Here is a 23,731-nt window from a genome sequence, read left to right on the forward strand (position 1 = left end):
ACATATTTATACACATGCAGATAGACACAAAAAGCTGGAGTAATTCAGCGGGTGAGGCAGCATCTCTGGAGAAAGACAAAGCTATGATTTACTTTTACATGTGGACCCCACATGTGGACTCTCTGGAGAGTTCCACAAATTAACTACCCTCAGCAGGTGACATTTCGGGTCGAGACCCTTCTTCAGACTGAGAGTCAGGGGACAGGGAAACGACAGAGATATAGAAGGTACATAGAACAAATGAAGGAATGATTTGCAAAAAGCAACGATGATCAAGGAAAGGTAGAGCCCACATTGAGGAGGCACTGTGAACTGTTTTGTATGTGCTGATATGTTTGTGTGCAACTGTATGTTTCATTTTTTTCCTTAGTACCTAAACAGATGTACAGCACTTTGGTCAACGTGGGTTGTTTTTAAATGTGCTATATAAATAAAATTGACTTGACTTGACTTGACAATGGTCCATTGTTGGCAGTGGTGAAGGTGATAATGAGTGATACAAACAGTGAAACTCAGCAGGACGACAGTGAAACCAGTACGATGACTAGGGTGGGGGAGGGATGCAGGGAGAGGGGATGCAAGGGTTACTTGAAGTTAGAGAAATCAATATTCATACGGCTGGACTGTACGTTGCCCAAGCGAAATATGAGGTGCTGTTCCTCCATTTTGCGTTTGGCCTCACTCTGACAATGGAGGAAGCCCAGGCCAGAAAGGTCAGTGCGGGAATGCATGCTCTTAAAAATACTGAAAGATTATCCATCAATGTGCTGGACTAAAAATGGGGTCCACATGTAAAAGTAAATCATAGCTTTGTTTTTCTTTACCATATACTTTAACTCTTAATAAAGGGTATAAATTGAGTTGGATTTTTTTGCAACCTGAATTGCATTTTGGGGTGCAAAGTTTAGCACCCCTGAATCACTTTCACGTGTTCCTCCGGATGCTGCATTGTAAACAGCTGCAAAGGTCTGTTGCGAGAGTCATCAGTCAATTCAAGAAGTGTGCACAGAAGATAGACACAAAATGCTGGAGTAACTCAGCGGGACATGCAGCATCTCTGGGGAGAAGGAACGGGTACCCTTCTTCACACCTTATGTAGACAAGTGAGCCTTGAAGGAGTTGAGGGCCCTTTGGTATTGGAGAGGGTGCAATGGGTTAACAGCAAACCCTGAGGGCACCTCATTTAAATTACTGTTTAAAACCGTGTTCAGTGTTTAACACAAAGCAACATGTGCACTGCACGACCCCAGGGGACGGCGCGGATTATATCTTGTCCATCTGTCTGCCCATCTGTATCAATTTCAGACTGGCACAAGACATCAAATCTTTCTGTATTGGTTGAGCAGATCTTTCCTGGATCTCACAGGGTGGAGACCAGCACTCTGAAGGCCAGCACTACAAGATAACAAATGGAGGGAGCTCCCCCTACTGCCGCCTTCTGGTGTTGCGGCCCATCATGTCTCTTTTAGTTTAGTTACAAGATAAAGTGTGGTAACAAGCCCTTCGGCCCACCGAGTTCGCACTGACCATACACTACTTCTATCCTACACACTAGGGGCAATTTACTGAAGGCAATTAACCCATAAATTGGAGTGTGAGAGAAAACCGGAGCATCCAAAGAAAACCCATACTGTTTCCAAGCTGCATCTCTAAAAAAAAGGCTCAATATTGGAATTTTTACATTACCAGCATCCAAGACATTTAAATGAATTGTAGATCTACTTTGGAACTGTAGAGCAATTATAGAAATATCTAGCATCTATTTGGCATCTAAGATTCAACCTAATGATCAGTACTGCATCAACATTTAAGCCCCCACTGTTCCAGCACCCAAAGCTCCTGAATTGTTGCATTAGAGGAGCCCATTTCATCCTTCATGACCTGTCAAATGCACAGCTAAAATTCACAATTAGTTCTGATAAAAGATCATTGACATGAAAATTAAAAGCATTCATCCTGTCACAAATGTTGCCTGACCAGCTGCGTAATTCTGTTTATATTTCACTCAGAGGGTGGTAGGTATGTGGAACGAGCTTCTAGAGACCACAAGAAATTGCAGAGAATTGCGGACACAGCCGAGACCATCACACAAACCAACCTCCCTTCCATTGACTCCATTTACACCTCAAGGCCACCAGCATAATAAGGACGACTCTCACCTTGGCCATTCTCTCTTCTCCCCTCTCCCATCAGGCAAGAGGTACAGAAGTGTGAAAACGTACACCTCCAGATTTAAGGACAGTTTCTTACCAGCTGTCATCAGGCACAGAACCAACCTACCAACAACTAGAGAGCAGTCCTGAGCTACTATCTACCTCATTGGAGATCCCCGGACTCTATTTAATTGGACTTTATTCGACTTTACCTTGCACTAAACGTTATTCATGTTACTCCCTTTAACACAGATCTGTAGTGTGGTTGGCTCGCTTATAATCATGTATTGTCTTTCTGTCGACTGGTCAGCATGCAACAAAAGCTTTTCGTCGTATCTTAGTACACATGACAATAAATGAAATCAATAAATGTAAAAGTCATTGGACAGGTACATGGATATGGGCCAAATACGGGCAAATGGGACTAGCTTAGATAGGGCAACTTAGTTGGCATGGGCGAGTTGGGATAAATGGCCTGTTTCAATGCTGTATGACTTCTGGCATCTGCAGTATCTTGGGTGATCAAACTCTACACGTAGCTTTAACAAGACATTATCTTTTATTTTACAGAGGCTGTTACGGAAATAAGGGGTTACACAGAAGCAGCTGAATGCTGGTGTTGTTGGATGCAGAGAGATAGTGCATGTGACACCAACACGCAGACGAGCTTGAGCTAATTGGCAACAAAGGAGGTCCTGTTATTGTAACGGAGAGACAGGCTGCCCTGTCGACTCTCAAAGAACACTTGCCTTTCAAAGTGAATCAATAACATCCTTGACAAAGTAAAACTCGCATAGAATGCCGTCCATTGATAGAGCCCCTCCAAAATCAGGAACATCCGAAACACAATTACAACAGATTTATCGTCTGACCGAACGGATCCTCAGCCCAACTAAGAAGACTGAGGGGGGATCTTATTGAAACATATAAAATTCTTAAGGGGTTGGAGAGGCTAGATGCGGGAAGATTGTTCCCGATGTTGGGGAAGTCCAGAACCAGGGGTCACAGCTTAAGGATAAGTGGGAAGTCTTTTAGGACCGAGATGAGAAAACATTTCTTCACACAGAGAGTGGTGAGTCTGTGGAATTCTCTGCCACAGAAGGTAGTTGAGGCCAGTTCATTGGCTATATTTAAGAGGGAGTTAGATGTGGCCCTTGTGGCTAAAGGGACCAGGGGGTATGGAGAGAAGGCAGGTACAGGTTACTGAGCTGGATGATCAGCCATGATCATATTGAATGGCGGTGCAGGCTCGAAGGGCCGAACGGCCTACTCCTGCACCTATTTTCAATGTTTCTATGTTTCTATGTAACACAACCCATGCTTATAAAGCAGCGAAAAGTACAACACAGGAATGTCATCAAAATGATGCCAAGACCAAGAATCAGATTTTGGAATTAATGACCAAAGCTCCAGTCAAAGAAATAAAGTCCTTCTTAAGGGAGGAGGGGGGCAAAGATATTACTGTATTCATGAGGTACAGTGGAGTAGTCATAACCCAAAGAGTCCATGTTCCACATAGGAAGTACGTTCGGCCCATTGAGTCTCAAAGAGCAATCTTTGGATTTTAGAAATACAGCATGGAAACAGGCCCTTCAGCCCACCAAGTCTGTGCTGACCAGCAATCACCCCATACACTGGCACTATCCCACACACCAGGGACAATTTTCCAATTTTTCCAACTTACTAAAGCAAATTATCGTACAAACCTGTACGTCGTTGGAGTGTGAGAGGAAACCAGAGCACCAGGAGATAACCCACAGGGTCACAGGGAGAACGTACAAACACCGTACAGACATCATCCATATACAGGATCGAACCTGGATCTCTGGCGCTGTAAGGCAGCAACTCTACTGCTGCGCCACCATTATGTGGAGAAGGCAGAATAGAATTGAGAGGGAAAGGTAGATCAGCTATGATTGAATGGCAGAGTAGACTTGATGGGTCGAATAGCCTAATTCTGCACCCATCACCTATGAACTTATGACTTAATGGCCCCTTTCATTGTTGTAAGGAAATATTACACCTATATTTCCAATGTAGTTAACACTTAACTGGAAGTTAAGCATGAACAGTAAACATTGACCCAGCTGTAACAATCACATGCCATGAACAAATCTGGAGAGAGAATTGCAGAGCTCAGAGCCTCATCAGCTGAAGTCACAGCCTCTGAGAGTGGAACAATTCTGTTTTAGAACATTAAGTACAGTACTTGAAAATATAATGGTTGTTTTTACATTCACCATTTTGGCTTCAAGTTCAATCAACACAGCAACAGGATGTAGATGAGATTACGAGCTGGATATGAATTGTGGAAATTTGCAGTGGTGGGGGAGGCATTTTAGCTCACCACCATCATGCTAGATTAAGACTGGCCATCCAGGAATCTGTGGAGGGTATGGACAGATGACTTTTCAGGTCAAAATCTTCATCGGAGTGAAGTTTGTGCAATATTTACTGGTGTAAAGACAAAAGCATGGAGGAGTGATAAGTAATATCAGATAATCTGTAAATGATGTTGGTGTGGGCTTGATGGGATGAAGTGCCTGTTTCCATGCTGTATCTTTCACTCAAAATCTTAGTTTCAGTCTTCTTTAGTGCAGTGAACAAGAACCAAGTTGTTAATTCAGCTTTCATGTCCCACTTTACTCCAAAGCGCATGACTCCCAGATTGGATAGAAATATCAAAGTCCTCTCAGTAACTGTAGAAGTACTGGAAAGTAACTAATTACCAATGCTGTGTTTTTATCTGGCACATTGTGAAGTTAACAAAAGAATGATAAGGAGGCACAGAATGGTTTTGGCAGCTCAGACCATCAGAGAGAACTGATAGACACTGCTCCTTCTTCAGTTGTACAGGGCCCTAGTCAGACCGCACCTGGAGTACTGTGTGCAGTTTTGGTCTCCAAATTTGAGGAAGGATATTCTTGCTATTGAGGGCGTCATATGAGGACTGTCATATGTTGAAAGACTGGAGCGACTGGGCTTGTACACACTGGAATTTAGAAGGATGAGAGGGGATCTTATTGAAACATATACGATTATTAAGGGGTTGGACACGTTAGAGGCAGGAAACATGTTCCCAATGTTGGGGGAGTCCAGAACCAGTTTAAGAATAAGGTGTAGGCCATTTAGAACGGAGATGAGGAACAACATTTTCAGTCAGAGAGTTGTAAATCTGTGGAATTCTCTGCCTCAGAAGGCAGTGGAGGCCAAATCTCTGAATGCTTTCAAGAGAGAGCTAGATAGGAGCTCTTAAGAATAGCGGAGTCAGGGGGTATGGGGAGAAGGCAGGAACGGGGTACTAATTGAGAATGATCAGCAATGATAACATTGAATGGTGGTGCTCGCTCGAAGGGCCGAATGGCTTCCTCCTGCACCTTTTGTCTATTGTCTAAAAAGCTGGAGTAACTCAGCGGGACAGGCAGCATCTCTGTCAAGAAGGAATGGGTGATGTTTCGGGCCGAGACTCAAGTCTGACATTGGGTCTCGACCCGAAACGTCACCCATTCCTTCTCACCAGAGATGCTGCCTATCCCGCTGAGTTACTCCAGCTTTTTGTGTCCATCTTCGATTTAAACCAGCATCTGCAATTCTTCCTTACACAATCAGAAGGAGCAGGCAGGGAGGGCATCTGGAGCAGTTCATCTGGAAGAGACAGTTCCGTCTGCACGATGACCTATGTAGGAATTTGATTCAAATACAAAAACCCTTTCACTAAGCTGAGTTGTCACATCAATCTCTACCCCCTGCCACTTAATCAGGGGAAGAGCCTCACCAACAAGCCTTTCTCAGTCTGTTGTCAGGGACTCAAACCTTTGACACTCCTATGAGCAACAATGCCGAGGAACAGCACTTCATATTCACTTGGGCAGCCAACAACCCACAGGTAGCAATATTGATTTCTCTAATTTCAAGTAACCCTTGCATCCCCTCTCTCTTTACATCCCTCCCCCACTCTATTCATCCTATTAGTTTCTCTGTTATGCTGCTCAGTTTCACAGTTTGTATCTACTCTTTATCACCTTTTCCAGTCAACAATGGACCATTGTGGACTCCAGCTTTCCGTGATCACGTTGCTGCCTTTGATTTGTTATTTTCAAACCTTTCATCCATTTCTTCTTTGCATCTTTTCATGCACATAGTTTCTCTCTCCCCTCACTCTCAGTCTGAAGAAGGGTCCCGACCCGAAACGTCACCTATTCCTTTTCGAGAGAGAGAGAGAGAGAGAGAGAGAGAGAGAGAGAGAGAGAGAGAGAGAGAGAGGCTGCCTGGCCCGTTGTGTTACCCCAGCATTTCATGTCTACCTTCGGAAAGATTTCTGTCTGACTGACCTTACTGCAGAGATATCAACTTGGGCTGAGTTCCAAACAGGACCTGGGGCAGGATAAGGGCAGGGAAGAGGGTGGGATTGGTTGCAGCTTTGCTTCTTGGCTCTTTACAGCTCTGATATTCTTATGAATTTGGACATGGATCAAGTCTCTCAGCGATGACCCCCTTTCTGCATCCTTGGCTGTTGTGGTAAACAAAGTGGTGGGAAGCGGGAACCAGGTTCAGTGTTTAGAAGATCACATCCTGTGTATATTTCTGGTACCTATGGTCACTGCGTTCAGTTAATTAACCATCAGTCAGCTGCCTGTTCTCCTCTGAACTCAGTCCCCTGCTCGTCCAAACCTGCCAGGAGTGAAGCTGAGGTCAGTTTACACACACAAGGCACCAGCTCTCCTTCCAACCCAGTTCCAGATACCCTGCTGCAATTATGGTACGTACATCAAACTTAATTGATTTAAATTTAATTGCTTGTGAATTATAAAGCGTGATTACTTTTCCACTTGCGTTCTTGGCATGCTCCAGATACCGTCTTGCATTTCCAGAGAGATTGGCTGAGACCTGGATAGAGTGGATGTGGAGAGGATCTTTCCACAAGTGGGAGAGTCTAGGACCTGAGAGCACAGCCTCAGAATAAAAGGACATACTTTTGGAAAGGAACTGAGGAGGAATTTCGGTAGTCAGAGTGTGGTGAATCTGCGGAATTTATTGCCAGCGATGGCTGTGGAGGCCAAGTCATTGGGTATTTTTCAAGCGGAGTTTGACAGATTCTTGATTAGTAAGGGTGTCATGGGTTATGGGAATAAGGTGGGAGAATGAGGTTGAGGGAAAGATCGGTCAGCCCTTGATTGAATGGCGGGGCAGGCTCGATGGGCCGAATAGTCTATACTGCTCTTATGACCTATGAACATTGCTTTGTAAATCAGTTTTCACAAGGTCCCATTTCAGCCAAAGGAGGCCATTTAAAGCAGGGTCCATGTAGAGAGTGCAGTGCACACCAGGATCCCATAGAGGGTAACGTGAGAAAGATCACATCATGCTTGTGATTGAGAGATGAAATATTGGCTGGAACGCCATCACGAGTCATTGGGAGAACATGCAAACTCCCCACAGATAGCACCTGGGTCTCTGGTGCTGTGAGGCAGCAGCTCTACCAGCTACTGCACTGTGCTGCCATCATGTCCTATTAACATCCTTCATAATCTTCCCCCTTAGGTGTCCTGCTCTCTAACCCATGGCCCCCAAGTCTTTTCCCTTGCTGTTACAGGTGCACTAGGCTGCATAGGGTGAACCTCCCTGCTCTCATTATACTCCTGGCAGGCTGGAGCCGTCCATTTTACAGGTGATATTCAAGTCTTCATCGATGCAAATGGAAGGTCACAATGATCACCCCTCCGACAGAATGATGATGTCGTTTCCAAAGCTATCACAACACTGAGTGATATAGGAGCAAAGAGGTCCTTCTGCAGTTGTACAGGGCCCTAGTGAGACCGCACCTGGAGTACTGTGTGCAGTTTTGGTCTTCAAATTTGAGGAAGGATATTCTTGCTATTGAGGGCTTGCAGCGTAGGTTTACTAAGTTAATTCCCGGAATGGTGGGACAGTCATATGTTGAAAGAGTGGAGCGACTAGGCTTGTATACACTGGAATTTAGAAGGATGAGAGGAGATCTTATCGAAACGTATAAGATTATTAAGGGGTTGGACACGTTAGAGGCAGGGCACATGTTCCCAATATTGGGGAGTCCAGAACAAGGGGCCACAGTTTAAGAATAAGGGGTAGGCCACTTAGAACTGAGATGAGGAAAAACGTTTTCAGTCAGAGAGTTGTGAATCTGTGGAATTCTCTGCCTCAGAAGGCAGTGGAGGCCAATTCTCTGAATGCATTCAAGAGAGAGCTAGATAGAGCTCTTAAGGATAGCGGCGTCAGGGGTATGGGGAGAAGGCAGGAACGGGGTACTGATTGAGAATGATCAGCCATGATCACATTGAATGGCGGTGCTGGCTCGAAGGGCCGAATGACCTCCTCCTGCACCTATTGTCTATTGTCTATTGTCTATTGACTCCAGACTTCCATTTTCCACCCATGTCTTGCATCAATGTTGCCATTGATCTTGGTCATGGAAGGAGGAAGTTTGATTTGCAAGAAAAAAAGGAGAACTTGTTCCTCTACGGCGCTCCCCACGTCACTTTCAGAATATCTCATCGTTTCACAGCCATCTAAATATTTAGGAAGAGTATTCACTGTTAAATTGTAAGAATAAGAAAGCCGAGCTGAGATATATAAACTATCGTTGGACATAAATGAGATGCCGGATGTCTGGAGGGAGGCTAATGTCGTGCCTCTATTTAAGAAGAGCTGCAAAGAGAAACCTGGAACCATAGACCAGTGAGCCTTACATCTGTGGTAGGTGCGTTACTGGAGAAGAATCTGAGGGGTAAAACTAATAGGGTTGTCATAGTCGGGAATTTTAACTTCTCCAATATAGACTGGGACTGTCATAGCGCAAAGGACTTCGACAGGGTAGAATTTGGCAAATGTGTTCAGGAAAGTTTCCTCAGGCAATTTGTAGAGGGCCCTACAAGGGAGAGGGCAAGGTTTGATCTACTCTTAGGAAATTGGGAATTGCAAACAACTGAAGTATCAATGGGCGAGCCTTTTGGGACCAGCGGCCACTGTTCTATTAGCTTTAAAATAGTTATGGAAAAAGACTGGGTTGGCCCGCAAGTTAAAATTCTGAATTGGGTCAAGGCCAATTTTTATGGTGTTAGACGGGAACTTCCTAAAGTTGGTTGGAGTAGGTTATTTGGGGGCAAAGGGACTTCCGGAAAGTGGGATGCTTTTAAAAGTGAGACGAGAAGAGTTAAAGGCATGCATGTTCCTGTTAGAGTGAAAGGCAAGGCAGGTATGAGTAAGAAAGTTTGGATGATGAGTGGCTCTCACTGGAAAAGAGAAGAAGGCATGGGACAGGCATAGGCAGCTGGGATCAAGTATATCCCTGGAGGAGTTTCAGGAACTGAGGAACATACATAAGAAAGAAATCAGGTGTGCATAAAGGGGACAGGAGATGGCTCTGGCAGATAATAGTGAGGAAAATCCTGGGATTTTGTGTTCATTAAGGTAGAGGGGGTAATTAGTGAGAAAGCAGGGCCCCTCAGAAACCAAAGAGGCTCTGTGGAGCCGCAGGAGATGGACAAGATCCTCAATTAGTATTTCTCTTCTTTTCTTACTCTGGAAAAAGACATGAAGACGAGGGAACTTGGGACAGTTAATGGAGAAGTATTGAGGACACTCGTATCACAGTCGAGGAGGTGCTGGATGTCCTAAGGCATATGAAGGTAGATTAATCTCCTGGACCTGATCAGATATTTCCAAGGACACTGTGGGAAGCTAGAGAAGAAATAACAAGAGCCCTCGCTGAGATATATGAATCATCATTAGACATGGGTGAGGTGCTGGAAAACTGGAGGTTGGCTAATGTTACGCCTCTGTTTAAGAAGGACCACATAGAAAAAAACCTATGAACTGTTAATCGGTGAGCCTAATATCTATGGTAGTTAAGTTATTGGAGAGGATTCTGAAGGCTACCTGGTCAGACAAGGGTTGATTAGGGATGGACAGCATGGTTTTGTATGTGGAAGATTATGTCCCATGAATTTGATTGAATTTTTTGAAGAAGTAAGCAAGTTGATGCGGGCAAGGCTGCAGATGTTGACTACGTGGGCCTCTGCAAGGTCTTTGATGAGATTCTACGTGGTAGGCTGCTCTGGAAGTTTAGATCACATGGGATCCAGGGAGAGCTAGCTGACTGGATTCATGGAAGGAAGCAGAGGGTCGTGGTAGATGGTTGTTTTTGGACTGGAGGCCTGTGACTAGTGATGCTGCTCAGGGATCACCTCTAGGCCCATTGCTGTTGGTGATATATATCAATGATTAGGATGAGAATGTACATGGCATAATTAGTAAGGTTGCAGATGACACTAAAGTCGGTGGTACAGTGAATGGTGAAGATGTTTATCAAGAATTATGGCAGGATCTTGATCAACTGGGCAATTGCGCTGACGAACGGCTAATGGAGTTAATGCACATAAGTATGAAGTGTTACATATTGAGAAGTCAAACCAGGGCTGGACTTTCTTCCTTTCATATCTGTTATGACCAAGTTCCCTTAATTCATGGCGTTTCCGTTTCAGAAGTTCATCATCTGCCTTGCCTTGTTCCTGACACCCTTCACAAACATTGAATCATCGGTGGCAATCTACAGGAAAGATTCAGGTAGGTTGTTCTCGGGCAATAAACTGCAATGAATTCTGGGGTCTGCGAGAGGACTTCAAGCATCAATCAGAGCAAAGAGACCCCAAGTTTCTAATTCAATGGTTCATTGGTACTTTAATGTCACCTGCTAAATGGCAACAAAATGAGTTCAAAAGCAAGAAATGAAATATACTATATCACTGATATGAAGCATGTTAAACTTAGTATGACTATAAGTAGAGTTCCACCCAGAATATCTCATTTTTATTACATTAAGGATGGCCTGGGACAAATGGGCAAAATAATCACAATAGACAATAGGTGCAGGAGGAGGCCATTCGGCCCTTCGAGCCAGCACCGCCATTCAATGTGATCATGGCTGATCATTCTCAGAGAATTAGGCAGAACTAGAAGGTATATCAATGTTATTGCCCTCTGATGTAAGTTTGAGGCATTCATGCCAGGATCTGGCCTATAATATTTTGAAGTGATGTTTTCAAGTTATACACTGAAAGGGCCAAGTATCAGAAAGCACTCTGTGGGTTTTGGTTGTGAGATGAAAGACTCCTGATTCCCAATAAAATATATATCACTGTGTATGTCACAAAGCATAGAGAATTACAGCATGGAAAAAAACACCTCTACTTCCGAAGAGGATTACGAAGATTCAGTATGTCAGAGAGGATTCTCTTGAACTTCTCCATATTCTGTTGTGCTGCAGCAAGTAAGAATTTCATTGTTCTATCTGAGACACATGACAATAAAACACTCTTGACCATTCAGCACACTCCATGCTAATCATCAAACAACCAATTTTACTCTAATCCTATCCTAACCTATTTTATTATTCTTGTACTGCCAACTGCTCCCCAGAGATTTTATCACTCATTTACACACCTTGGGAAATTTACCACAGCCAATTAACCTACCAACCCACAAATCTCTGGGGCGTGGGAGGAAACCAGAACATAAGGAGGAAACGTACACATTCATGCAAGGAACGTACGAACACCACACAGACATGTGTTAAGACACTGTCCAAGAGCAAAGTTACTCAAATTCTCAACTGGGGATGCAATACAAGCATAAATTTGCACTGACACAACATGCCTTTAATCATGGAGCAAACATATTTTAAAGATGAAAGGGCTTATAGTTTTCAAAACTCAATACATTGTGCTATAATGTTAACAGAGAGTAATATGAGGTGCATCATAAATGGGTTGTGCTACATGTCTAACCATCAGATAATTTGAATCCAATTGGATGAAGTCCACCAGCTTTGCAAATCATTGAAGCCTTATTTTCTTGCTCTAGGTAGATGTAAGGACGTGATTGATAGAACGATGCACAAGATTGGATCAAAGTGGAGAAACTCTAACTGCCAGCTCTGTAAATGCTTCCATACTGTTGTGGCCTGCTGGGATAGGTTAGTACCATTCTTCCTAGCACCTCCACTCATTTGTTGGACTTCCAAGTCATCATTATTTTGGATGCCCGAACCCAATAGTGTGCACAAGAAGCATAAGGATGGAGCCGAAGTATAAGTAGATGAAAAAGTGGGATAACATAGTTTTAGTTTAAACGGAAGATTGCTGGTTGGTTTGGACTCAGTGGACTGAAGGCCCTATCTCCCTGCTCTATCTTCAAAGTAATTAATATAGATGGGGAATTCAAATAAAGAAAAGGTGGGTACTCTTTGGTGACTGGATGGGGTTGAACAAATGTGGTTTTACTCATTTGTATAATCTAGACATTCAGTATGTGATGGGTTTATCTGTGGTATACCAAACTGGGTTGATCCTTGCAACAGAGGATTAAGGGCGGGCAAACATGCTATGAACTATTGAACAGTGAAGACTAGGCACCTCGATACCCATGTCACATGGCTAGAAAAGGCAACACACTGGTTGCTTGGCATTGTTGAACACCAGAATTGTCAGTGTTGGGTCCACAAGAGGAACAATACCCTGTGTGGACAGTGAGAAACTGAAGGGATGTGATAACCAGACAAGACAGAGAGGATGAGGTGGAACAATGGCTTTCTAAATGGTGGAGCAGAAGTGATGAGCCTGCGACATACTCCTCTTTCCATGACCTTTGTTGCCTTCTCAAGCCGCAAATACCTCAGCCCACTCTGTGATGTAGGTGCAATAAAATATGGAAGTTCAGGTAACAGGGAGAATTGGCAACACAATCTTCAAAATCCAGAACCATGCACGTTTAAAAGCAAAATACCGCAGTTGCTGGAAATCTGGAATAAACACAGAGATTGCTGAAAAAACTCAGGCAACATCTGTGAGGAGAGAAAATAATTTACCTATCCAAATGGACGACCTTCCACCACTAATGCCGTCTGCTATGCCGAGTATTTGCTGCATTTTCTACTTTTTATTCCATGCATCATTAACTCTTACAGACTGCGGCATATTGAACTTCTACGCTGGTTGTAATCACTTTTACCGATCTCTGTTGCAGCTATTCCATACCCAGCAACTACCCAACTGATTGCGTGGCCAGTTTTGAGCGCCAAAGCTGTCGGTATCGAGTCCACAAGAGAAACAACCCTTCCGTTGAATGCCCAGTGTGGCCAGTTGGAAGAAAATACAATATGATTGCAATGTAAAAATTTGTCGCTTGGATTAGCCGAAGTGATGAAGGACGTCTCATTTTCTTCAATCAATAAACATATTCCATAAAGATCATATCTCAGTATGTGTGTAACCTTCCTGCCCATTTGGTTCCTGAGAGTCTTGGTTCTTTCAGGTTTTGAGGTATTGATATTGGTATTGGTTTATTGCTATCACTTCATTATTGACTATAAACTGATCAGAGATCATGGATAGTATTTATTCACAAAATGCTGGAGTAACTCAGCAGGTCAGGCAGCATATGATGAGGCCAGTTCATTGGTTATATTTAAGAGGGAGTTAGATGTGGCCCTTGTGGCTAAAGGGATCAGGGGGTATGGAGAAAAGGCAGGTACGGGATACTGAGTTGAATGATCAGCCATTATCATATTGAATGGCGGTGCAGGCTCGAAGGGCCGAATGGCCTACTTCTGCACCTATTTTCTATGTTTCTATGTTTCTATCTCAGGAGAGAAGGAATGGGCGACGTTTCGGGTCGAGACCTTCTTCAGACTGATGGATTATGTCTGCTGTAAATTACCAAACGGAAGCCCGACTTAGACAAAACAGACTGTAGATGTTGGAACTAAGGGCGTACGCTGGAGGAGCTCAGCAGATCAAGCAACATCAGGACAGGCAAACAACAGCCTTTTCTTTAAATCTCCGTGCGGCCATGTGCCGGGTCCGGGTCAGTAAACACTGGGGCAGGTTCTTCCCAAAGGTCTGAATGCCTCATTTCCAAGATACGTTGGTATTGAGGCAACACCAAGGGACGCCACTGCCTTGGGTCACTCCACTGACCAACACTGACCAACCGTTCTCTTTATCATTAACAGCAAAGGGCAATTTTTGGCTGCCCCACAAATGCGTCGACTCAGGCGGCGGGTCCGTTCATCAACTCGGAGAAAGTTGGATCAACTGCCATCACTGCGTGTGTTCGCCCCGAGGTTATGAATTGCCGTGAACGGCAAGTAATCCTCCTCCTTCAGCGCAGGGGGTCTGATCTCGCCGGCTGAACTGGCACCGCAGGATTAGCCGAAGTGGTGAACGAGGTCTCATTTTCTTCAAACAATAAACATATTCCATAAATAATCATATCTCAGTGTGTGTAACCTTCCTGCCCATTTGGTTCCTGAGAGTCTTGGTTCTTGGTGGGTGACGCCGAAGCTAGTGGGCATCTCAGAACCAAGTCGGGAGAGATGAAATGTGTCCGTGAACAAACATATCATTCTTAAAGACATGGAGGCATGCAGCACCGAAACTGCCTCTTCAGTGACCCTTCTTCAGACTGATAGTGTGCGTGGAATGGACTGGAAAATATCAGGAACAGGACAAAGCGTAGCTTGGTAGCAGCGTGAGTCTCAGAGGTGGAGCAGTGAGAGAGGGTCTCGCAATGGCATTAAAAGACATTTGGGCGGGAAAGGTTGAAAGGGACATGGACCAAACACAGGTCGCGGGGACTAGCATGGGTGTGATATGCATGTGTGGTCGGCATGGGTAAGTTGGGCGAAGTGGCAGTTTCGTTGCTGCATGACTCTATTAGAAGATTGAGGGGGGATCTTATAGAAACTTACAAAATTCTTAAGGGGTTGGAGAGGCTAGATGCAGGAAGATTGTTCCCGATGTTGGGGAAGTCCAGAACAAGGGGTCACAGTTTAAGGATAAGGGGGAAGTCTTTTAGGACCGAGATGAGAACGTTTCTTTTCACACAGAGAGTGGTGAATCTGTGGAATTCTCTGCCACAGAAGGTAGCTGAGGCCAGTTCATTGGCTATATTTAAGAGGGAGTTAGATGTGGCTAAAGGGATCAGGGGGTATGGAGAGAAGGCAGGTACGGGATACTGAGTTGGATGATCAGCCATGATCATATTGAATGGCGGTGCAGGCGCGAAGGGCCGAATGGCCTACTCCTGCACCTATTTTCTATGATTCTATGTTTCTATGACCAGAAGGATGATATATATGGTGGTTGTGAAGGCCGGTGAGTTGAAAGGTGGGACCAGAGAAACTCCGCCTCTATTAGTGAAAGTTTAAAGACCGGTTCGCGAAGGCGGAGAATAAATTGTGGACGCGGTGCCAGCGGGATAAAGGTTGTTCGCTCAGACACTGGGAGAAGCTGTCTGGTTGGGAGATCATGGTATGTACGGATCAGCTTTGTGAAAGTCGCTCTTGCTCGCTGTACAGCCAGCCGCCTTCCGCGGTGAAAGTGACACGGACATGTTGCAGTCTTAGTTACTTGACCACGTCGATCATCAAAGCTCTTTATTTCTCTCCCTCTCTGCCTCCTCAGAAACTCATTTTGTGCATCGCCCTGTTGCCTCTCGCCGCTCAGCTGTCGGAATCCGCCTGCTTCGTTCAGCTACAGACGACAAGCGGTAATCTAGCGATGTGAATCTCTCTCTCTCACACGTCTGGGCAGTTCGGCCCACCGAGACCGCGCGGACCGACAATTTACATAAGACAATTAACCTACAGGAACCTGGCAGGTCTCTGTAATGTGGAGGGGGGAGGGGGGACCGGAGCGCCTGGAGAAATCCCACGCGGTCACAGGGGAGAATGTGCAAACTCCTTATATCCCGTAATCCGGGTTGAACGCGGATCTCGTGTGCTGTAAGGCAGCAACTCTACCGCTGCGGCGTTTTGCCGCGGAAGTCAGCCATTAATGGGTACCAGGCAGACGAGGGCTGGTGTCTGGGGTTACGGCGGCGCCCAGCTGTCCATTGAAAAGGAACACACAGTTCCCACTGGCACCATGGAGGCGTTGCAGGAGCGCCTGACGCCGCGGGGGATTGAGGGGGGGGGGGGGGGGGGGGTGGGGGAGGGGGGTTGAGTATTAAGTCGGGGTGCTGCAGACCGACCCTGGGTGAAACGGTACCGTGTGGCCAAGTGCCAGGTCCGGGTCGGTACACAAGAGGCTGGATGCTGGCTCTTCCCACACGTTTGAACGGCTCATTTCATGGGTGCGTTGGTATTGAGCGAACACAAGAGACCCTCCCCATACCCACGTCCTCGGATCCCTCCACTGACTGATGGGACACTAACCATCCGCTGTCTTTATCACCAACAGCCAGAGACAAATCCCAGGCGCTCCTGAAGTGCATTGATAAATGGGACGGTTCATCGCATCGGAGAAAGTTGGAAAAATTCCAACTGCCTGAACTGCGAGTGTTCGGCTGATCGTTACGAATGCTGTGAACTGTAAGTAATGCTCCGCTATCCAGAGCACAGGATCTCACCCGGCGGCTGAAATGGCACCGCAGGGCCTGGGTAGGTGTCGCCGATGCCCGGCAGTGAGCCGCGTGGGGTTGGCGATGGATTGGGACTTGATGGGCATAGTCTATGGCACCGACTCCCCCCATCTCTGTGCGAAACCCGATACACGGACTCGAGCCCGAATCTGGTTTTAGGTAGGGATAGGTGGAGCAGTCTTGGCGGAGGGAGGAAAAGCGGAACTGCACGGGGGACGGTAATGTGCAGTCGAAGCCAACCATAGAGTCACACGGCACGGACACAGGCCCTTCAATCCATCAGGCCCATGCAGACCATCAAACACGCATTTTCTCGAATCCTACCCAAACCCATCTAAATGGAACGTTGGCCTTCATAACAAGAGAAGTTGAGTATAGGAGCAAAGAGGTTCTTCTGCAGTTGTACAGAGCCCTAGTGAGACCGCACCTGGCGTACTGTATGCAGTTTTGGTCTCCAGATTTGAGGAAGGATATTCTTGCTATTGAGGGCATGCAGCGTAGGTTTACTATGTTAATTCCCGTAATGGCGGGACTGTCATATGTTGAAAGACTGGAGCGACTGGGCTTGTATACACTGGAATTTAGAAGGATGAGAGGAGATATTATCGAAACGTATAAGATTATTAAGGGGTTGGACACGTTAGAGGCAGGAAACATGTTCCCAATGTTGGGGGGGGGGGGTCCAGAACAAGGGGACACAGTTTAAGAATAAGGGGTAGGCCATTTAGAACTGAGATGAGGAAAAACGTTTTCAGTCAGAGAGTTGTGAATCTGTGGAATTCTCTGCCTCAGAAGGCAGTGGAGGCCAATTCTCTGAATGCATTCAAGAGAGAGCTAGATGGAGCTCTTAAGGATAGCGGAGTCAGTGGGTATGGGGAGAAGGCAGGAACGGGGTACTGATTGAGAATGATCAGCCATGATCACATTGAATGGCGGTGCTGGCTCGAAGGGCCGAATGGCCTCCTCCTGCACCTATTGCCTATTGTCTATAATTCTAACACGTAGACACATGGAACTTCAGATGCTCGTTTATAACAAAAAGGCCTGGGCTGGAATAACTCAGTGGGTCAGGCCGCATCTCTGCAGAACATGGATAAGCAACCTTTCGTGTTTGGACCCTACTTCAGAGTGACTCCGCCTCCCGCCGCTCCCAGTCCGGGCCACCGTCTGGGACTAATTAGAGAGAAGGAATGGGTGACGTTTCGCCTCGAGACCCTTCTTGTTCAAGAGTGTCTTGTTATCACATGTCTCAGATAGAAAAATGAAATCCATACTTACTTATGTATGATCTATAAGAGGTGCAGACTGAGCCGCTGAGTTACTCAGGCACTTTTATGCCTTTTTCAAAATTATTGTGTATACGCACACGCACACACACACACACACACACACACACACACACACACACACACATATATTTATACACAGTAAACCCTCATTACAATTGATTGTCCGTTGTTGCCGATTGTCCGCTATAACCGATTACCAAATGCATGCATACATACAAACAATAATAGTGAAAAGACAGAGAGAATACCCCTAGGTCTATGTAGTCCGGAGCTTATTTGGCGGTCGTAGTGTTTAACAGTCTGATAGCTGCAGAGAGGAAGGTGGGGGACTTCCTTTTGTGAGCATCTTTCTGTGACTTTGACGTTCCGAATTGTTTATCATTGAACCCCTGATCTGTTCCCCAGATATACCAAGCCAACTAGTTTCCCAAAAGGTTGTACCGTAAATTTCGATCTGAAGAGTTGTGAGTTTCGAGTCCACATGGAGTCCGACCCGTCCATCGAATGTCCAGTGCTTGCAGCTGTTGGGAAATGATGTGCAATGAACCGAAACGGCAGCTCCCTTGCAATGTGGAGACATTCCTCAATTGGATACGGAACCGTTGCCGCATGCATGTGATGTCTGGATCGTAATAAACATATACCACACCTATTCTGTTGTCGCCTTCGTTGTTTTAATAAGAAATGGGCATGAATATGAGGAGGCTCCGGGAAATGTTTTGGCGCATTTGGGAACTTGAGCACCTGAGAAATTGTAAGTTGGAGTGCGTGCAAGGAAAAGTTCTAAGAATGTGTTCAGCTGGAAGTGGGGAAGTCCACGACATTAATATCAGTAACAAAATCTATGAAATAAGTCGTTTAACAAAAAAAAATACATTTTAAGGATTCGATGATCCATAGTATAAAAGATTATTATGGGGTTGGACACGTTAGAGGCAGGAAACATGTTCCCAATGTTGGGGGAGTCCAGAACAAGGGGCCACAGTTTAAGAATAAGGGGTAGGCCATTTAGAAATGAGATGAGGAAATACTTTTTCAGTCAGAGAGTTGTGAATCTGTGGAATTCTCTACCTCAGAAGGCAGTGGAGGCCAATTCTCTGAATGCATTCCAGAGAGAGCTGGATAGAGCTCTTAAGGATAGCGGAGTCAGGAGGTATGGGGAGAAGGCAGGAACGGGGTACTGATTGAGAATGATCAGCCATGATCACATTGAATGACGGTGCTGGCTCGAAGGGCCGAATGGCCTCCTCCTGCGTCTATTGTCTATAGTTTTGAAATAAGCGCTTGTTGTATTTAGATGCATTGATCATCATCTTCCATTCTTAAATTCAGCTTGGATTGCATCCTGCAGATGGGACGGTGTCACATGTGGGCTCACAACTTGACCAAGGATGGAGAAACAAAACGGAGGACCACTGACCGACACCGGCAGTTGGTAAAATGTTGGAATGCAGCATGTACGTGGTAACGGGTTAAATTACAATTAAAAACACAAAGTACGTGCAATAACACCAGGACAAGCGCTCAACCACGCCCAAAGCCAAAGTCTGTCTAACTGAATATACCAATTTATGCTAAGGACAATAACTAACTCCATATACAATAAACAGCTACCTACACGTTCACAGGCTCATAAAAAAAACAATCGTGTGGATGCAAATATATCATTGGGGTTAATATTGTTGAGACGTCCCTTCACTGGTGTTTATTTGAGTTAGGCCCACGACACTTCGGGAAGGATCAACGGTTTGTTCTGATGTCCCAGAACAACCACCTCGATACCTGGTCTCACCACCTTTGCTACCAGTATCTACCAAATAAAGAAAACTGCAGACAATTAACTCACGCTAACAGCGCCCATTGTATTTCGATGCCTTGATCATCACCTTCCAAAATTAAAAATGCATGCTGGATTGCATCCTGCAGATTGGACGGTGCGGTGCAGGAGCTCGCTAATTGAATGAGGAGGGAGAAACAAAACAGGGAAACTGATCGACACCGGCAGGTGGGGAAATGTTGGAATGCAGCATAAGGGACGTGATTAACAACAGAAATAGCAGATGATATAATTGAGCAGAGTAAAGGTGCATTTGTGAAACTAAAATGCTGAGCGCTTCATCCGCTGCAATTATGCATGGACATCCGCCTGGTGGAGTCGATGCGAGTCAAGGTGGCATATTCGGAATTTCAGAAAGTTACGGTAAAACTCCAGGGTTAGAGCAGAAGAAATTGGGGATGATATTCCTGTGAGTTAGAGTTAATAAACAGAAAATAAAGAGTAGGAATTGTTTACTTGTCCTTTTCCCACACGCATGTATACACATGGACTTCTTCTCCCATGGTTCTCGGCCAATGAACTCCGAATCTGGTTAGGCTTATTACCTGCCAACCTCTGTATTACCCCATTGACACTCGCTTCTATATGCTCATGGCTATCCTTCTACACATTATTAATGGAGAGTCTCCACTTGGCACAGATTGGGGAGATCTACCACACCTGGAAGGATCTGTTTAGGTCCATGAATGGTCACGAGGGAGGATGTGTAGGCTCAAGATTTGCACTCTCAGTTTACAGCGAAACCTGCCAGGGGTCAGGAGGGGAGGGTTGGACGAGATGGGGAGACGCGCGATTTAGGAATACAATTGTTCCCGTGGAAAGGAGCGAGTGCATGAGAGGGAAAAATTAGGTTGCTGGTGAGATTCTCTTGGAACTGGCAGAGGTGGAGACGAATAAATCACGGGGATCTAGGAGTACAGATACATAGTTCCTTGATAGCGGCGTCATTGGTAAGTCGGGTGGTCAAGTGGGGTTTCAGAATATTGGTCTTCATCATCCAGGGCGTTGAGTATAGAGGTTGGGATGACATGTTTCAGTTGCGCAACACGTTGGTGAGACCACATTAGTAGTATTGTGTTCAGTTTTGATCATCGTGCAACGAGAAGGCTGTCAATAAGCCGGAAAGAGTGCAGAGACAATTTATAAGGATCATGCCAGAACTCGTAGGCCTGAGCTAAAGGGAGAGGTTGAAGAGGCTCACAAATCTGAAAGATATTTTTGAAGGCGTGACCAAAAAGGTCGCTGAGGGTAGAGCTGTAGGTGTTGTGTACATGGATTTCACCAAGGCATTCGACAAGTACCCGCATCGTACGCTGCTCCGGAAGGTTAGATCGCATGCAATCCAAGGAGAGATAGCTGAATGGATAGCAAATTGGCTCCATGGAAGGAAGCAGAGGGTGATGGTGGAAGGTTGCTTTTCGGACTGGAGGCCAATGACTAGTGGTTTTAGTTTAGTTTAGTTTCGGGATACAGCAAGGAAACAGGCCCTTCGGTCCACGGTGTCCGCGCTGACCAGCGATCCCCGCACATTAACACCTACACCCACTAGGGACAATTTTTACATTTTCCAAGCCTATTACCCTACAACCCTGTACGTCTTTGGAGTGTGGGAGGAAACAGAAGATCTCGGAGAAAACCAACGTTGGTTATGGGGGGAACGTACAAACGAACGTACGAACAGACAGCACTCGTAGTCGGGATCGGTGTGCCTCAGGGTTCGGAGCTGGGCCCATTACTGTTTGTCATCTACATCAATGATTTGCATGAGAACATACAGGGCAAGATTAGCAAGTTTGCTGATGATACAAAAGTGAGTGGTTTTGCATATAGTGGATCTGGATCGATTGACCAGGTGGGAGAAGGAATGGTTGCTGGAGTTGAATAGAGAGAAATGTGAGGTGTTACATTTTGGGTCGTCGAACAAGGGCAGGACCTACACAGTAAATGGTAGGCCTCTGGGTAGCGTTGTAGAGCAGAGGGATCTAGGACCACAGATGCATTGTTCCTTGAAGGTCAAGTCGCAGGTAGATAAGGTGGTCATAAAGGCTTTTGGCACTTTGGCCTTCATCAGTCAGAGTATTGAGTATAGAACTTGAGAGGTCATGTGCAGTTGTATACACTGGAATTTAGAAGGATGAGAGGAGATCTTATTGAAACGTATAAGATTATTAAGGGGTTGGACACGTTAGAGGCAGGAAACATGTTCCCAATGTTGGGGGAGTTCCAGAACAAGGGGCCAAAGTTTAAGAATAAGTGGTAGGCCATTTTAGAACTGAGATGAGGAAAAACTTTTTCAGTCAGAGAGTTGTGAATCTGTGGAATTCTCTGCCTCAGAAGGCAGTGGAGGCCAATTCTCTGAATGCATTCAAGAGAGAGCTAGATAGAGCTCTTAAGGATAGCGGAGTCAGGGGGTATGGGGAGAAGACAGGAACGGGGTACTGATTGAGAATGATCAGCCATGATCACATTGAATGGCGGTGCTGGCTCGAAGGGCCTAATGGCCTCCCTCCTGCACCTATTGTCTATTGTCTATTGTATAAGACGTTGGTGAGACTGCATTTAGAATATTGTGTTCAGTTCTGGGCACCATGTTATAGGAAAGATATAACATCAGAAAAGATTTACGAGGATGTTGCGAGGATTAGAGGGGTTGTGAGCTGTAGGGAGAGGTTGAGTACGCTTGGTCGCTGTTCCATGGAGCGCAGGAGGATGAGGGGGGGGGGGGTCTTATAGAGGTGTACAAAAATCATGAGAGGAATAGATCGGGTGGATGTACAGTCTCTTGCCCAGAGTAGGGGAAATCGAGGACCGGAAGACATAGGTTCAAGGTGAAGGGGAAAAAAATTATTAGGAATCCGAGGGGTAACCTTTTCACACAAAGGGTGGTGGGTGTATAGAACAAGCTGCCAGGGGGGGTAGTTGAGGTTGGGACTATCCCATCGTGTAAGAAACAGTTAGACAGGTACATGGATAGGACCTGGTATGGAGGGATATGGACCAAGCTCAGACAAGTGGGACTAGTCTAGCTGGGACATTGTTGGCCGGTAGACACAAAATGCTGGAGTAACTCTGCGGGTCAGGCAGCATCTCGGGAGAGATGGTTGACGTTTCGGGTCGAGACCCTTCTTCAAACTGATGTCAGGGGAGGAGGAGGAACTAAGATAGAATATAGTCGGAGACAGGAAGACTAGTGGAAGAACTGGGAGGGGGGGTGGAGGGGATGGAGAGGGAAAGCAGGGACTATCTGAAGTTAATGTTCATTCCGCTGGGGTGTGGACAAGTTGGGCCGAAGGGCCTGTTTTCCACACCGTATCACTCTATGACTCCAGAAACAAAAGACAAAGGATGTTCCATTACCTCAGTGGTTCAGGCAGCATCGATGGAGAACGTTTCGAGTCGGGTGACTTCTGACTGACTGTGGTGGGTGGCCGGGGGGGGGGGGGGGGGGGGAGGGGGGAGTGAGAGAAGAAAACTCGAGGAGAGGAAAAGCCGACCAAAGCGTTGCAGGTCGCAGCAGCTATCACAGAAGAGGAGCACTTGCCCGTGGAGGCCAGTGGGGGTGAAAGGTGGGGCCAGCAGAACTCCACCTCTACTCTGAGAGGATTGGTCACTGCAGCATAAGGATCAAAATTAAAAGACCGGTCCTCGAGAGCGGAAAATAAAATCTGCAGGCCAGTAGTGGGTCACGGCGCCAGGCAGACGACAACTCCATCTGCTTGGGAGATCATGGTACGTACGATGCTGCTTTGTGCATTTTGGCCGTTGTAAGCTCTTCAGTAAACTGCCCATCGCAGGTACCAGTCGTTGCAGAGCCGGCTACCGAGGTGACAGTTACAGTTTCAACTCCTGTACATCGGCGAGATCAAGCGCAGGCTCGGCGATCGTTTCGCTCAACACCTCCACTCAGTCCGCCTTAACCTACCCGATCTCCCGGTGGCTCAGCACTTTAACTCCCCCTCCCATTCCCAATCTGTCCTTTCTGTCCTGGGCCTCGT

The 23,731-nt window shown here is 45.9% G+C and overlaps 1 protein-coding gene and 1 pseudogene across 2 annotated transcripts in view; both read left to right on the forward strand.

Moving 5' to 3' along the window:
* Window positions 1-15,413: 15,413 nt before the first annotated feature.
* LOC144610368 (small serum protein 2-like) lies at window positions 15,414-18,520 on the forward strand (annotated as a pseudogene). The gene is made up of 4 exons (XR_013549411.1): window positions 15,414-15,499; window positions 15,653-15,737; window positions 16,430-16,560; window positions 18,305-18,520. The product of XR_013549411.1 is annotated as a small serum protein 2-like (transcript).
* Window positions 18,521-20,033: 1,513 nt separating this feature from the next.
* LOC144610279 (prostate-associated microseminoprotein-like) overlaps window positions 20,034-23,731 on the forward strand; it is a 6,411-nt gene continuing 2,713 nt past the window's right edge. Inside the window, exon 1 of the mRNA XM_078428868.1 lies at window positions 20,034-20,099. Within this exon, the coding sequence (XP_078284994.1) occupies window positions 20,034-20,099 (66 nt within the window). The remainder of the gene's footprint in view (window positions 20,100-23,731) is intronic.

This window comes from Rhinoraja longicauda, chromosome 36 (genome assembly GCF_053455715.1).
Source record: "Rhinoraja longicauda isolate Sanriku21f chromosome 36, sRhiLon1.1, whole genome shotgun sequence".
In the NCBI taxonomy this organism is placed as follows: domain Eukaryota; kingdom Metazoa; phylum Chordata; class Chondrichthyes; order Rajiformes; family Arhynchobatidae; genus Rhinoraja; species Rhinoraja longicauda.